At 35.3% G+C, this 16,884-nt stretch overlaps 1 protein-coding gene across 2 annotated transcripts in view; it reads right to left on the bottom strand.

The window, feature by feature from the left end:
- The window catches only part of Pard3b (par-3 family cell polarity regulator beta), a 978,588-nt gene that overhangs the window by 342,539 nt on the left and 619,165 nt on the right, over positions 1–16,884 (bottom strand). For both annotated transcript variants that reach the window (XM_040294778.2, XM_005335090.5), the window contains exon 16: positions 6,464–6,508. In XM_040294778.2, coding sequence (XP_040150712.2) covers positions 6,464–6,508 — 45 coding nt within the window. The remainder of the gene's footprint in view (positions 1–6,463; positions 6,509–16,884) is intronic.

Genomic DNA, 16,884 nt, shown 5'->3' with positions numbered 1-16,884 from the left:
CCACCACCTTTGCAAACATGTCACTTAACAGGCAAACAGCAAAGAGCTCATGGTTTTGCTCTCTCTCTCTCCCCTATCTCCATCTTATCACTTCTGGTATCAAAGGTACCTGCCTCAGGAAACTACCAGTCCACATAGGATAAAGACACATGTAGAAAACCCGATCTAACCTATGGGTTAGAACTAACTCCACATACTGTAGAGACCAGCAAATACCAGCCTACCTGAAGCTATATGACCAAGAAATAAATGTTTACCATTGGTTTTATTATGAAGCATAGCTGCAGCAATAGTTGATACACTGACAATCATATTAGACCTTCTTTTCACTCACCCACTGTTTAGTTAAAAAGGAAAAAAAAAAAACCTCAAGGCTTTATTGCCTAAATATTTCTCACTTTTCTTTCCATTCTCATTTCTAATCACTTAAATTTACTTTTGCACATATCATATTACCTTGCCCCCACCCACTTTTGGCTCTTTCAAGTCCCTGCAATCACCAGATTGATATTACCAGAATACAAAAGGGACTACTCTTTCGTTAAACCTGTTTAGCGCCTGAGCCTGTAGGATAAAACCATACTCTTGGATTTGGCAGAACTTCCTCATAATTGAATCTGTGCCTCCTTGCTCAACCTGGTGTCTTGCCAGTCTCCCTTCATATTCCTGTCACACTGAATTGCTTATGGCTTCTTGAGTATACCTTGATATTTCATGTTTTCATAACTTTCCATATGCCTAAAATCTGTTGGCTCATTGGCCTTTTCTACATCTCCAACTTCTATTTGGCTCTGAAATCCAGCTATGGAAGCACTTCCATTCTGACACATGACAGCCAGCCCCCAGTCCCACACAGGATCGGCACTCCTTCCTCTTGGAGATTTCTGTACTGTGCTCTTCAGCACAAATGTATCAGACAGATATTAATCAGGCATTTATATTCTTTCTCTGCTACCACATTATAAACAATTTTTCTAAGGCAGGACCACATCTTATTTCACTTTATGTCTCTAGCATTTACTATGATATCTGCTACAGAGAGTGGGCATTTCGTAAACAGGAGTGGGATGAAATAATTAATTTTGAAATTTGATTTGGAAAAAGAAATGTTGTCTCTATCTACTCATGAAATTCAGAGATGCACAGACCTTCTTTATATTTGAGTAGTAAAGAATCTTATTAAAAATACTGTTTCTAGTTCAATTTGATTCACTAAATTTTAGAGACGACAGTATTCGGTGATCTTTTGCAACATAGAAATACTAGGGTTGCTCGAAAATCAAGTTTGTATAGAAGGAACCCTGGACGTATTGCCAATCATCTTATGATAACTTCCTGAATCCTATGGAAATGCCAACCAAAGCTTGAGTACGTGAGAAAAGAATACATTTCCTATGTCTAAAGCAATGTTTTTCTAACATAAGAAATGCCAAAAGCTTAACGGTTACCCAGGAAGGATGTCTGTCCATACAGATCCTTATGCTGTATTACCTTAACCAATCAACAAAGAAACTGTTCAAGTGCACTAACCACTAATAATAGAATTGTAGTTCCTCATCTATTTATGCAATATCTATTATTTATGCAATAACCATAAAGTTGTGAAAAATAGAAAACCAATTAGAAGACTCAAATACAAAAAAAAGAACAATGTTTGTATTCCATTATTTGAGTATTTTAATTTTGATATTTTATTAAAACATGGAATACTAAGACAATAAAATTTATGAAATTTCACTCAACTTGCTGCTCTTATAGTAAAATGATGGATGTTTTTAAAAGTTCTATCCATTTACAAAGATCCAGAAACTTCTCAGGCCACATTTAAACTGTCTAGATTTGAAGTTTATACACATTGCATTTAAAGAAGAAGGGAAGGTCTGCCAAAGTAGCAACTTCCTCATTAAACTCTCAAGCTTGCTACGAAGAAAGATATTACTCGCACGTTCATTGTAATGTACAGATAACACACACACATTTTCTCTCTCATATGTCTCTCAACTTGACATACACACACACACACACACACACATATATACATACACATGTACATGCACATAGGAAAACTAAGGCAAGAATGACCATATTAGATATCCTTCTCAAACATACTCACTGAATTGCAGGAGTCTAGTAGAAATTTATAATTATTGTATTTCTGTTTCAGCCAGCTGAGTGTACAAAAGACAAATAAGAATTTATCAGGTTTCTTGTTGTGTCTCTGTGTGTGTGTGAACTTTTAACTAGAACTAGATGTAAGCACTGTGTCTGACTCCTATATTTCCAGTTCCTGGGATTTGGGGTTTTAGGTAGGTGCTAGTAGAACATGAATTGCCCCAAAGTACTACCTCTACCACACAACATCTGAGTTTATATCCTAACCCAACAGTGACTAGCTGAGAAATCAAATATTTAAATGCCCTTAGCTTCTATTTCTGCATCAGTAAACCGTGTCAGGATATCAACTAAACATGGTGACTATAAGGCACCTCATATGTAGAAATACCCTGAGAGTGTTAATAAGTGCTTGCTCATGAATTGATAAACTTGCCTTAGGAAAGGTCTGGACTTACTGCCAGCCATTACTTTCACAGACTTGCCTGTTTTACAGCTATATAGACAGGTGTTTGAGAACATAAGAAATTAAAACAGAAATAGGAAAGCTTTTTAGTCCATTTTGCTAATTAATATGTCAGAGCCCATAAAGAAGAACTCAGTGGCTTCCTTCAGTACTGCATCCTCTTAAAAAGCTGGGTCAGCAAAGATCTCTGCAGACAGTCAATACATATTAAAACAGTTCCAAGCAGTAAATCAAAACAACTAAAAAAGAAGATGACACAGAAAAAAAAAAGTAAAATTTATAACTCCTTTCTGACTGACTCTAGAAGAGCACTGAACTATTAGTTTAGTTGCCAGTTCAGTATACAGAAAGCAAAAATATGCCTGAACTCCCTCTCAGGCATATTTTGTTTCTGAATATTACCAAAATCAAAGTATAATTTAAAAAAAATCAAATGCCAAATTTGATGTCATTTTCTGTGTCTTCTAATGTTCCCCTAGAATATTTAGCTCATTTAAAAAAGTGGCTTTGTTGTTTAAAAAATATTTTTCTCTGTTTTTTCCCCCCTCCCTGCATTTCTAAGATTTGTTTAATTAGTTAGACAGGGAAAGAGGGTAAAGACATTTTTGGTTTCCCAAAAGAAGACTAGAAATACAATAAGGCTTACTGAAACTTGTGATTTTCTTAAAGAAACTGAACCAAACGCATTTTAATTCTAATTTCCCTGTGTTGGGTCCACTGTTCCCTAGATATACATATCCCCCTTCTGGGGAGGAGGACCCTAAAAGATTATGAGCAGGAGAATTACCGTGCTGTCTTCCTTGTGCTGTGTAATGAGATGGGATGCACTGTTAGGGGAGGCCCAATAGCAGGATCTTAGAGGAATCTCAAAAATCCTGGGTGGATTGCAGAAGGGGTGAGAGGAACACTACATTCTGGGCCAAAAATGTTAGAAAGATTTATCCTACCTGGGCCTCTGATTTAATCAGAGTTCCAAGGAATAAACCACTTAAAGATTAAGCCAAGGAAAAAGGCAAAGGTGCCAAAAACCTTGTCACAAATTTGGGAGGTGCCCAAACCAGACAAACAGATGGAACCTGGCACAAAATGGCCCTCTACACACTAAGTAGCTGACTCAGAAGAAATTTCAACTCACATGAATTTATTAAAATGTTGAATATCATCCTGAATAAGAAGATGGATGATAGATTTAGGTCAGCACATACAATTTAATTTGTTTAACTTTCTGATAGTCTTAGATTGCATTGAAGCTGCCCACATTTCTAACATTAAAGAGAGAGAGCACTGTTTTATTCTTAGGAAAAAAAATAGAATTTTACTTAAAGATTTGGGGAAGAAGAAACAAAATTGCAACAAAAAGTTCAGTGATCCCTTTGAACACTGGTGAGTTAAGTAGAATCATAGAACTTTGCAAGGTAAAATACAACCTGGTAACTTGTTTAGTGATCACAGACCACCTTAGAAGATAGACAGTTTAGTTATATGTTAGGTGACTTTTAAACATTATTTTGTAACTGAAAGAGGTTGTCAGAATTAAAAGGACCCTTAATCCTTTGCTCTGTGTCCCCTCACCAAAGCCAGATGAAAAACTTCCCTGCATAAATGCAGTGTAGCGTATATAAGGGATCTGCATTTTATATGAGGCATAAGTTCCTGAGGATCATTATAATTTAAGACTAATTTTCCAAAATAAAGAAATATAAAAAACTGGGGGAGGGTATATTCTCGGAGCATAGAAATTTATAATTTTAGTCTTACATTTTTCTATAATGATATTCTATATTTTCTCAAAAGTGTCTGATGTTTTACAGAATGCTCTCCTTTAATGTCATACTAGACTATAGAATTTTAGGTTATTGTTAGCTCTCCTCATTACATGCCATTTTAGATCCAAGTTATCAAGTTTCTGACTGTTCTTTAGTATTTTTACTAGTTTCACAGGTACCCAGTGACAAACTCAATTATGTATTGATATGATATAAAAGTCCATAAAAACAGGGAATGTTGGAATAGCAGTACATTAGTAAAGAAATCTCTAATAAAACATCTACTGTATTTAAATAGCATGGTTCATCAAATATAAAGAGGATTGGTTCTATTTCTATCTCTCAGTGAAAGTGAAGGTGCTATGTAGTAGCTTTAAATTTTTGCCACTTTTGAATTTTTTATTTTAATTTGGAAGGTTATTATTTCAAGTTTGCACTTAGAATAGTTCTTTATTAATACTCTATATCATACTATATAAAAGACATATCATTTAAATTTACCTAAAACATTACAGCAATATGCTAAGACAACAATGATCTCAGAAATAGTGACAATAACTTTTAATTACTGGCTAACAGTAACTTGTTTGGAAATCAATTAAGATTAGAATGTGTTTCAATTTCCTGGAATTAGACAGAAAGATGATTATTTGCTAGTTTTCACAAATCAAGCTGATAAAATATTCTTAAAAACAGCTTCAAGTTTTTTCATTGAATCCTATGCCAGTACACAAAAAGATTTTAGTGTTCAAGTATTAACAAGTGTAAGACAACTATTAATATATGTAGGACTGTGTATTTCAAATGAAAAGAATGTAGGCTACCCTTGGGGTTCCTTGGCCATGAGAATTTTCTTCCCAGTTCCCTAAAAATATTTAATGGAAGTATTTAATGGTAGTATTTAATGGGAGAAGATGATATAAACATGCGGCATGTGTCAATTTAACACTCCATGGAAATCTGTTCTTTTACAGCGATCTAACCTTTTAGATTCTTTATTAGGAAAAAGTGGGAGGAAAAAAAAAGGAAAACAAAAGAGTTGTGAACTAGTTCTTCCCTGCTGTTGTTACTAAAGAATCTGGAAAAGAAAGGAAAAAAAAAATCATAATCTTGCCCTGGAACGTGATGGAGGTAATGAGGCGTCCAGGCGACTTGCTGCTGAAAACGTAATTGGCACATAAACACAGAGACACTCAGTGATGGGGAAGACTTCTTTGTTTCAGAAACGGAGGGATGCCAACATATTATAACTCTTTCTGTGTTTGGAATGGCAATTCTAAGAGTCAAATGGATGTCGTCCCCCCCCACGCACTGTCCCAAATCATGCACCCTTAGAAGAAAGGAATTACTGACGTATTTGCTAGCTTAGCAGCTCTTAAGTTTTGCAGCTAAGTGAATAACTGATGCCAAAGGGAGAGCACAGGAAGGAAGGCAGGCTTCTTGGCAATGAAGGGCTACGTAGACATAAAGATGCCACACACGTGATGGAGAAAGACCAAGACCCTAGGAGACCCAAGTGGACTTCCCAGATAACATAAAGGGGGCTCATTTGTGAGAGATAAAAGGATAACAATCATCCCTAGCACAGTCCCTTTTGATGACAAGCAACTGCATATTTTTTAAACATTATTTAATTTTTAAATTTTTTTAAAATTTAAAAATTAAATAATTAAATTTTTTAAACATTATTTTAATTTTTAATTTTCTTTTAGGAGAAAGAAATGAGAACATCTTTTTTTTTACTCTGGAACTCTCTTCTGCCGTTTTAATATGGAAGTCAGTGTGGGAAAGAATTTTTGAACTTTCTTTGGTTTTCTTTACAATGTTTTGTTTGTTTTAAGTGCTCAGCTAGCACACAGTTTCAGATTTGGAGTTTTAGAATCATTTTTTTTTTGGAAACCTTTCTTCTTTCCTTTCAAACATTTTGAGTCAGCATGCATTATGCCACTATGCACACAGCCAAGCAATAATTCATCTTTGTGGAAGTCAGAGACATCTCATGTATTAATTAGAAAGCCTTTCAGTGACTGGTGGGTAGAAACAGGTTCCAACTGCTACTAAAACACAGCCAGGGATTTCCAGGAAGGGAACAGAAAGGCAGATACAAGGAATTTCTTACCAGATCGGTGTCCAGCCAATGAATGAACTTTGCTTTCATCTGGCACTGAGGAGAAAAAAGTAAAAGAGACAAGGATTAGACCTGCTTGTAAATCAGGCATTTTACAAACAATAAATTAATAGAAAAATCATAATAAGGTAAATCTTTTACTGGCAAAGATTTCAGAAAATTTCCCTTCCAGCCTACCCTGGGGTACATCATTTTTATTGACAGACATTTGAAAAACAGCTATGAAGAAATATGTTTATTAGATATTCTATGAATATGACATCATTCTTAAAGACTTCCAATACTTTCAGTTCTTTTAGCTTGGTTGTTGCTTCCATGACCATAAGAGGAGAAAAACTAAATTCAAACAAAGCTCTCTGAGCATAAAAGCAATATATGTATTATCTAATACACAAGGGTTGGACCTGTGTATCTGGTCAAAATGGAGGAAAAGAGAAAAGATTTATAATCCCCTAGAAATAGTTAAAAACTAGACAAAACATGAAATCATGGCATTCGTCTGATGAGATGTCAGGCAACAAAGGACAGCAACTCCTAAGAGATGGAAAACAAATGGGGGTGAACCCTACAAATGCCCCAGCTTGCTTCTAGAGAAGGCCTCCAGATGGTGGTACAGGGAGGGGGACACTGAGGCAGAATCCAGTGACTTGAGGACATGGTGCAGGATGTCCAGGGAAGCCAGTGCAGATTGAATGTCCAGGACAGAGAAGCAGAGAGAAGAGAATCACACAGATTTCTCTCTAAATCTTCAGAGAACTCCTTCCTGGATTTAGTTGAATACTGATGATCCCTTGTGCATGAGACAAGAACCCCAACAGCTCAAAGAATCTGTCCCAAATGGAAAGGAAGCAGCTTCTATAGTCCATGTAGAACAGGGAACAGTGCCTATTTCCAATGGCTAGAGTGGAAACTTCATAATTCAGGGGTGTCAGAATATGAAGATGGGTTTTGCCTCAATAGGAGGAAAATTAATCCCCAATTAACATAGCTCAGATGAAATGGATAAACTTTTGAAAGGTCTAGATTACCAAAGCTTATAAAGGAAGAAATAAATGTATGCACAGCCTGATAACTAATTTTAAAAATGAGTTTGTATGTAAAACTTTTCCAAAAAACAACCAACCACAAACCATCTAGACTGAAATGGCTTTACTGTTGAATTCTTTGAACATTTAAGGAAGAAACAATACGGACTCTACAGAAGTCCTACTAAAAAGTTTAAAGGAGGGAACATTTCCAACCTATCCCATAGAGCTAGTATTAAACGTACTAATATCAGAAAAAGACATCATATAAAAACCACTAGATAATATTCCTCATAAACATAGAGGCAAAGTCCTTAATCATTTAGCAACTTTGCATGGATTACCACTTCAATGTTTGACAACAGCTGTTTATTTGTTCACCATGCACCACTATAGTGCTAGTCTATAAAATTCTTGTGTGCAAAGGTGGATAAAAAAAAGTGAGGGGAAATTTGCTATCAAGGAGAACAGCTTCCATTTTTCCTAACTAGACTGGTCTCAGAGTAACATGTGTCCCTTTCTTCTATCCACCATATTATTTATAATATTTAATTAACCCAGTCACCATATGTTATGGTTTAGATATTAAGTGTCCCCCAAATGCTCATGTGTCTGTCAATGCAAGTGGGTTTAGAGAAGGAATGATTGGGTTATGAGAGCCTTAACCAAAATTAGTAAATTAATCCCCTGATGGGATTGAGTGGTAACAGAAGGTGGGTAGGGTGTGGCTAGAGGGGGTAGGTCTTTGGGGACATGCTTTTGGGATATATACAGTATCTGGCAAGTGGAATCTTTCTCTCTACTTCCTCTCATCATGTGAGCCAACTTCCTTCTGCCACACCCTTCCATCATGCCCTGAGGAATAGAGCCAACTGTCTATGGACTGAGGCCTCTAAAAACCATGAGCCCTCCAAAAAACTTTTCGTCCTCTACAATTGTTCTGGTCAGGCATTTTGTCACAGTAGCAAAAGAGCTGATTAAAACACCATATATAATCTTCCCCCTTTCCCTATCCTTCCTTTACTTCTTTAATTTCTAGAAAAATCATGTATCTATGATTATCTAGTTCTTAAATGCTTAAACTCATGTCTGACTTCTTGTTTTATTTCCATTTGGGAAGTAGGTCAGAGGTATTTTTGAGGTGCTGATGGTGAGCCAAATTCTTCCCTCCCCATGCTTAAAAACCCAGTGGAACCCATATTATAAGGAGAAAAATATTGGAAATCAATGATAATAAAGATTAAAGATAACACTAGCAACTATATTTGTTGAACACTTATAGATTCTGTCCTATGTACTTTATATCTACTAATTAATTTAACTCTCACAATGACTGGAAAGATAAGTATTTTTATCCATATATTACAGATAAAGAAACTGACACACACCTCATGAGTGGAGGAGACAGAGATTAAATGGTACTGTTAACTACACCATTATACATTGATACCAATCAGACAAAGGTTTCTCTCTAAGAAATTTTAACAATGATCAGCAGCATGAATTAAACATAAGGAAACAAACACCTATCTGCTAGAAAACTCTCAGCTTTTTTATTTGAATATATGCTATTAATAGAAATCTTTTTGTAATGATGAATATCAACAAGTGTTAACAATCATTTTATCAAATTAAAAATATAAATTGTTTATTCCCATTTCATAGATGAGGAATCATATTTTTAAGTTAAGATATTGGCATAGAAACTCACTAGTTTGGGGCAGTTAATGTAAAAGTCTTAATGGTATTTTTTCACAAGTGTTTTAAAATTATCTTAATTCTCTGTGCCTCAGTCTCATTGTTCATAACATGAGGAAAATGTTGCTTAGTCCATAGGTTTGTGGTGAAGATGAAATGTTTAAGTATATGTGAGGCATTTAGAAAGATCACACTATAGCACTTAATAACTATTAGCCACTATCATCACTAATGAGAAACTAGATTGAAAGGCAGAACAACATGGTAGCTGATAATGAGATGCATATGGGTTGAGTGTCAGCACTGCCAGGCAAGGTACTAAGCTCTTTTAACCTCAGTTTGCCCATGTGAGGAATGAGGATACAAACAATATATAGTAGTTGTGGGAACCAAATAAAAACAATTGTGCAAAAGTGCTCAGCATAGAGAGCCAGGTGTGCAATTCTCAACACATGAAAACATTCGCTAATGGAAGCCGTGTGAGGGGTAAGGGAGTAAATCTGATGAGGGCGGTGGTGTTCAAGATTTCACCTGCTCAGGATCATAAAGAAATAGAGAGTGAATAATTGAGAATATACTGTTTTAGTCATTTTCTGTATTGCTGCAGCCAAAAGACCTCTCGAAACCACTTAGAGGAGGGGAGACTTAATTGGGGCTCAAAGTTTCAGAGGTTCCTCAGTCCATAGACTGCTGACTCCATTGCTCTGGGCCTAAGATGAAACGCCATATCATGGGCAGAGCCCCAGCAGAGAAAAACTGTTCACCTTATGCTAGGTTCAGGAAGCAGAGAAGTGTGGGGGAGGGCTACAGGGAAGATGCACCCTTCCAGGGCAGGCCCCCAGTCAGTGACCCACCTCCTCTCGCCATGCTCCTGCCTGCAGTTACCACCCAGGCCATTTGAACTAGGATGGGCTGATTAGGTTACAGCTTCCATAATCCAATTATTTAAGCACAACATTCCTGCATTAACAAAGTTTGGGGGCGGACAACTCACTTCCAAACCATAACATTATGCATTAGGTAAATTTCGGTGTTATCTCGTGAACACCCACAGCAGGTACTACCTCCAAGTTTACCTGGCCAATTCATCTTATGGTGGCAGAAAGGCAAAGAAAAATGCTGTAGAGCCCATGGTCTTATTACATATAGTTAATCTGAAAAAAGGGGTTTGTATAAAATTAATGCTTTTGATATTGTTTTTGTCTTTTTTTCCTTTTAATCTTAGCTGCTGTAAGTACTGAATATCCCCAGCAACACTAGATGTTACAACGAACTTCTTAACTTTGGGGCTGAATAATGTCTATTATTCCTAGTAGGAATGCTTATCATTATTTTAATTGACAATGTGAAATTCTTTAGATCACTAAAATAAACTATTTTTAAAAACAGTGTGGAAAATCCAAATGGGTGATAGGCATAAAAATTGAGGGTCTTTCTCCAAAATATTCACTGACACAGATGTCTGTCTTTAGGACAGAAGATAAGTGAATAAACATAATAGAAATGAGAGGGAACTGTAATGACTTAATTAACAGACTACATTTTATTTAAAAGGTTAAATTTAGAACAATCATCTTTTATACACATGCTTAGTTCTGGGAAGCAATTTAAATAACAGTAGCAAATGAGAAAATGAGGTAAAATTACACACACCACCAAGTTGTTTTTTTTTTTTTAAGTGGCAAGTGTTATAATTAATACCCAACTTCCTTTATAACCCATATCACCTTAGAGCTACTATTAAAGTTCTCTCTCGGGGTTGGCACTTAAGGGTAGTAGTTGCACTGTGCAGAGATCTCAGTGACTGGAGTGGCAGTGGGTTATTTTAAATAAAGGACATCTTTACAAGAAATTGAAAAATAAGTGGGCCTGGTGGGGGAAAGGGCTTCCATTCCCAAAGAGGAAAGTACCCTAAGCATCAAGTAATGGGTTGTTGATGGAGAAGGAGCTTGAAATTTAATTCTGATTCTGATGACAAATTTTTCTCCTTCCCTCCCTTCCCTCTTTTTTTCTCATATTCATTCTCCCTCACTCCTCCCCTTGTTACTAGAACTTATTACATTTCCTTTGAGTCCATCAGTCTTACCCCAAAACCAGTACTACTTGCTCTTGATTACCTTAAAGGAATATTACTGTAATTGAAGAGATATCAGTGAAATGCTGATTCATACAGCATTCATAAGCATTTTTATTAGGATTGTTTTCATTATAACCATTATTAAACACTTACAGGGCACCATGAAATCACCCCTTTTGAGGTGTCTCTATATTTATTTAGATGATGGGATTTCTTTTTAAAAATACCTTTATTTTTATTTATTTAGTTTTATGTAGTGCTGAGGATTGAACCCAGCACTTCACACATGCTAGGTGAGCTCTACCACCAAGCTACAACCCCAGCCCTAGATGATAGGATTTCTGTACTAAACTTCTGTTTCTTCACATTCAACACCAGATCAATACACCCCATTTGATTCAGTTACTACAAGGTGATTAATAAAGACAGCACCCTGTGGCTCGGGCATTTGTTAATTTCCTGGTGTGCCCTCTGATTCAGGAGACGCACCTGGGAAACATAGCAACCTGATAGCCTGGGTTCTAATTCTTCTGGTTCTAAGTGTTTGAAGCTAATTAGAACTGCCCAACCACCTACCTATAGCACCTTTAAAAAAATCATCAACAGAGTATATATGTATATATTTTGTTTTATTTCGACAAGGCTCATTGTTAGCATTAAGAGAAAGAAAACATGAGGAAAAAAGTCGGTGAACAAGATGGCACTTTGCGAACTTGTTAGTGGCAAACATTGAAGTGCATGTAATACTTACATGCCTTGGCTTCCCAGTAGGATGCCTTTATATTAATATAGTGATCACTTAAAGTGTTTTATTCTTTTGTCAAGCCTCCTTATACACTTCAAATGCTTCTCACCATGGGAAAACAATCCCCTTGCTTATTGATAGCATTTGACACGCATTCTATAACATAAGTGACTATTAGGGGACTGCACTTGCTTAATAAAAATTTGCAGAACAGTGGCAGATTTGGTGAGTTAATGGGCCCCATATGCTCTTCTTATAGTGACAGAATATGGTATATTGCTAACATGCACAAATCTCTTCAAATAAAAATTGCCATCAGCTACAGTTATTCTTTTTGAGAATGCCAACACTGTGTCGTGAATGGGGAATATGCAAATGTGTTCAGATTCCCACTATTTTATATTAAGATACTCTGAGGCAAAGCAGCACTCTAAAATCTGATATAATGCATGTTTTTTACATAGACAGCTTTATTTCACTTAATTTTTGATTTTCATATCATTGATATAATAAAGACTGCAATTTTGAAGCTGATGTTTGCCACAATAAAAATATTTCTTCTAATGAGGCCATAAACACTTCTCTTTGGATAGTTTGCTACATTAAATATCAAGTAATTCCTTAATGGTTAATAAATTTGCTTCCAAGACTTGTTCCTTCTGAACCTAAAACTGATGTACTTGCCAATATTAAGAATCAATTTTCCTCTCCTTTAGCAGATCAATTTCTGTGCCATTGATTGATTTCCAGAATTTCTAAGGAATGCAAACCTGTTTCTAGTTGTAAATTAAGTTCCCTTCTTAGCAACCATGAACTACTACTGCCTTAATTTATAGTGTTCTCTTATGTCAATGACTATCTGGTGTACACCTTCTGCTGAGGGGGACTTTTTGAGTTTTTAGCACTGTGAATTTTTATGTGTTAAAAAATTCTTCCATCTTTTGAATCTCTCTCTTCCCTACCTCCCAGCCCTACACACAGAACCAAAACAAATCGAGGCTTTTGATTAAAAAAAAAAAAAAGGAGTTAGGAAATTGATACAAGATAATGATGTAAACATTTATCTCATAGCTCTTTTAGCAAGCTTCCCCCAAAGCACTGATCACCATTCCAGATATGCGGCTGCTTAGGCAATAAGCTAAGTAGAAATTTTCTTGCAGTTTCAGAGTATATTTCTAAGTCTTTTGCATGATGACACAGAATAAAAAAATGAGGGGCCCATGCCCTTCAACATTATCCAACTGTCTGTATGTTCACGACTTTTCAGTGGTATCTTCAAAATTCTCTTTTCTTAAACTTTAGGAAACCTTCAATCAGAAGTTGAGAAAAATCAACTACCTCTTATATATTCTTTAGTCCTGTTTTTAGCTCCTTAAAGGATATTAGAAAAACCAAATCTTTCTTTCATAAATTCATCATTTCATTTGTTTTGAATTCATTCAATAAATTTTGTTTTCCTCAAAGTAACCAGGCATCCAATCCTGTGGTCTAATGAAATAATACAAACAAATAATAGGGGTGATGCAATAAAATGTGTGAAATATTTGAAAGAAGAAAAAAGAATATGCTTTAGGAAGAGTGGAGAGCTAGATGTGCATGGAGGTCATAAAAATAAAAGAGGATTTAGGTGAGAACTTAGGTCAATAGATCTGTGAGAAGCAAAGACAACTTTTAGTGCCTGGAACATCTTTAGTTATGGGAATGGAGTAAGGGGCACAGAAAGGGTGGAAGAGCTCAATCTCCAGCTTAAAGGGAGCAGGATTCTGATGCTACCTACATGTAAGTGTGAACTAATTACAGACTAACTGATCACATTTGTAAAATGCAAATAATAGCCCAAAGGATGGGACTACTCATCATGGAACTCAGTAATAGTTGAAAATAGATTGTCTTTTGCATCTCACCATTTTGCCACGCCCTTTCTTTGCACTCCAGCACATCAAAAGTAGTGTGCTTTTGAATAGGCTATGCAACTTCATGTGCTAATATGATATACAAATAGTACTGCTATTTCTTTTAACTGTAATGAAAATTCGTCCACTCCCCTGCTTGGCAAACATGCTTTATGATCACATAAAATGTCATCCTCTCCAGGTCTCCAGGCTGAGTTTAGGGATCAAAATAATTTTTAAATATCCTACTTATTTGCTTATGGGTCTGTTACGCACTAAACCACCAACACTTTCAGCAGGGCATATGTCTTATTTTTTCCATTTTATCCAAGAATCACATCTGGTACCTGATAGTTCTTCTTAATGAATGAATGCAACATGTGTGAGAATAAAGGAAGAGCAGAAATCTGGATATGTACATGGAGCCAAGCATTCTAAACTAGTTAATGCAGGAATGGTTTCATATATATGCACATATATATATATATATAGAAATGGCATAACACAAATGTGTGTAAATGTAAAATTCTTGTGGCACAATCTGCAAATTCCTGGCAAAGAAGGAGTAGGAAAAGGTGATTGAGTCTGATTCTGGCACAGGCCTAAATAAAGACCAAAACATCGTATGTGTGACTGATCACTGGGGTATCAGTTCCCATGTATTGTCTGAACTGTTGGCATTAGGCACACTTGTTTTTCACATGATATGACACTTGAAAAGAGCAGTGTCCTGTTTATAGACAATATCCCATTACATTTCTAAAAAAAAAAAAAAAAAAAAAACTTGAATACTTGCTAGAAAAACTTCTCTTTTCACTAGGCAAGAGTTTCCAACATTGTAAACAAAACAAGTAATTGTCTTTCTTGCTATCTGATATATATATATATATATATATATATATATATATATATATATATATATATACATATATATGTATATATCTAAAACCCCACTAGCTTTAAAATTTGCTTTTATTAAATATTGAAGAACTAAAAAAATAGTTACAGCAGATGTGTAAGATAAAAATGACAATAATAAAACAAATGCTGGGCATCAATCATACTTTGTAAAGGATGTGCGATTTTACCTCTGAAGCTCCAAGCATGTTCCAACCCAATGCCTCTCCTTTCTCTCTCTGCTCAGAGATAAGCACAATCTTGAATGTTGTACTTTATACTCCTCTTGCTTTTCTGTATAATTATGCCACAGATTTGACTCCAAATAATACATTTTGAGTTTTGTATTAGATTAGATGACATTGGATTTTTTCAAATACTTATTTCTGAGTCCACTGATGTGCTCATATAGTCATATGGTTTTTCTGTTTTAGGGAGAAAAATGACTTACATTAACTAATTTTAAATGTTACACTGCATTCCTGGGATAATCCCTGCTTAATCATGATAAAGTATCTTTTTAATACACTGTTGGGTTTGGTTTGCATTTTTTTTTTTTTGTACCAGAGATTGAACCCAGAGGCACTTAACCACTGAGCCATATCCTCAGCCCTTTCTACTAATAAGTGCTTAGGAATGGTTTCATATATATGCACATATATATAGGAATGGCATAACATACATGTGTGTAAATGTAAAATTCTTGTGGCACAATCTGCAAATTCCTGGCAAAGAAGAAGTAGAAAAAGGTGATTGAGCCTTGCTAAGTTGCTAAGGCTGGATTTGAACTTGTGATCCTCCTACTTCAGCCTGTGAGCTGCTGGGATTACAGGAATGCACCACTCACTGAACCTGGCACAAAATTTTAAAAATGCATTTTGTACCCATTTATTAAGGACATCAGCTTATGATTTTTCTTTTTTGCCTTTGGTATCAGGATAATGCTGGCTTCAATAAATGAGTTGGGAAAGTATTTCTCCCTCTTTATTTAGTTGGAAGAATTTCTGTAGAATTGTTTTTCTTCCCATCAAACATTTAAGCTTCATCAGAAAATCTATCTGGACCTGGAATTTCATTTGTGAGAAAGTATTTAACTACAATTTAATTTTTTAACAGCTACAGGGCTAGGCAGACTATTTCTTCTTACATATATTTGATAGTTTGAATTTTTCAAGAAATTCACCCATTACACTTTTTTTTTTTTGGTTGTAGAACACAATACCTTTATTTTATTTATTTTATGTGGTGCTAAAGATTAAACCCAGTGCCTCACACATGCTAGGGAAGTGTTCTACCACTGAGCTACAACCCCAGCTCTGTCCAATACATCTTTCTAACTTTACTTTTGATATTTGTAAAATATGTAGTGAATTCTTTCAATTCTAACAATGTTTATGTCTTATTTTGTACTGATCAATGCAGTTAATAGGTTATTATTTTCATAGACCTTATCAAAACACTAGCCTTTCATTTCAATGATTTTCGCAAATATTTCCAGCTCATTAATTATTGCTCTGATTTTTATTATTTTTCTTATGCATAGTTTGGGTTGAATTTACTCTATTTTCTTAAAGTGAAAAGTGAGGTCCTTTGAGAACTTTCTTCCTTCTCCAATATAGTTCAGTGCTATCATTACCCTCTTAGTGGTACCCCACAACTTATTCTTTATTCCATAGATTTTTGTATGCAGTGTTTCAATTTTTGATCAGTTCAAACACACTCTAATTTCTCTGTTCTTCCTTGATCTCTGTGTTATTGAAAAAAGTATTCTTTGTTTTCCAAATAATTCTGGATCTTTCTGAGTTCTTTTGGTTATTGAATTCTAACTTCACTGTAGCAACATAATATACAGAGTATAACTTGAATCTTTTCAAAATCTTTTGAGATTTATTTTATAGCCCAAAATATGGTTTGTCCTGTTGAATGTGATTGGTAATGCTGTTAAAGTCTTTTGTTTTTGTTGTTTCTTTTGGATCTGATTATTCCAACACTTACTGAGAAAGGCTGCTGAAAACTCCAACCATAACTTTGTCTTTTTCTCCTGTTGTTCTATGGCTTTTTAAATTTTTTTATAGTTG

This window comes from Ictidomys tridecemlineatus, chromosome 7, assembly GCF_052094955.1.
Source record: "Ictidomys tridecemlineatus isolate mIctTri1 chromosome 7, mIctTri1.hap1, whole genome shotgun sequence".
In the NCBI taxonomy this organism is placed as follows: Eukaryota; Metazoa; Chordata; class Mammalia; order Rodentia; family Sciuridae; genus Ictidomys; species Ictidomys tridecemlineatus.
This window is presented reverse-complemented; position numbering and strand designations above follow the sequence as displayed.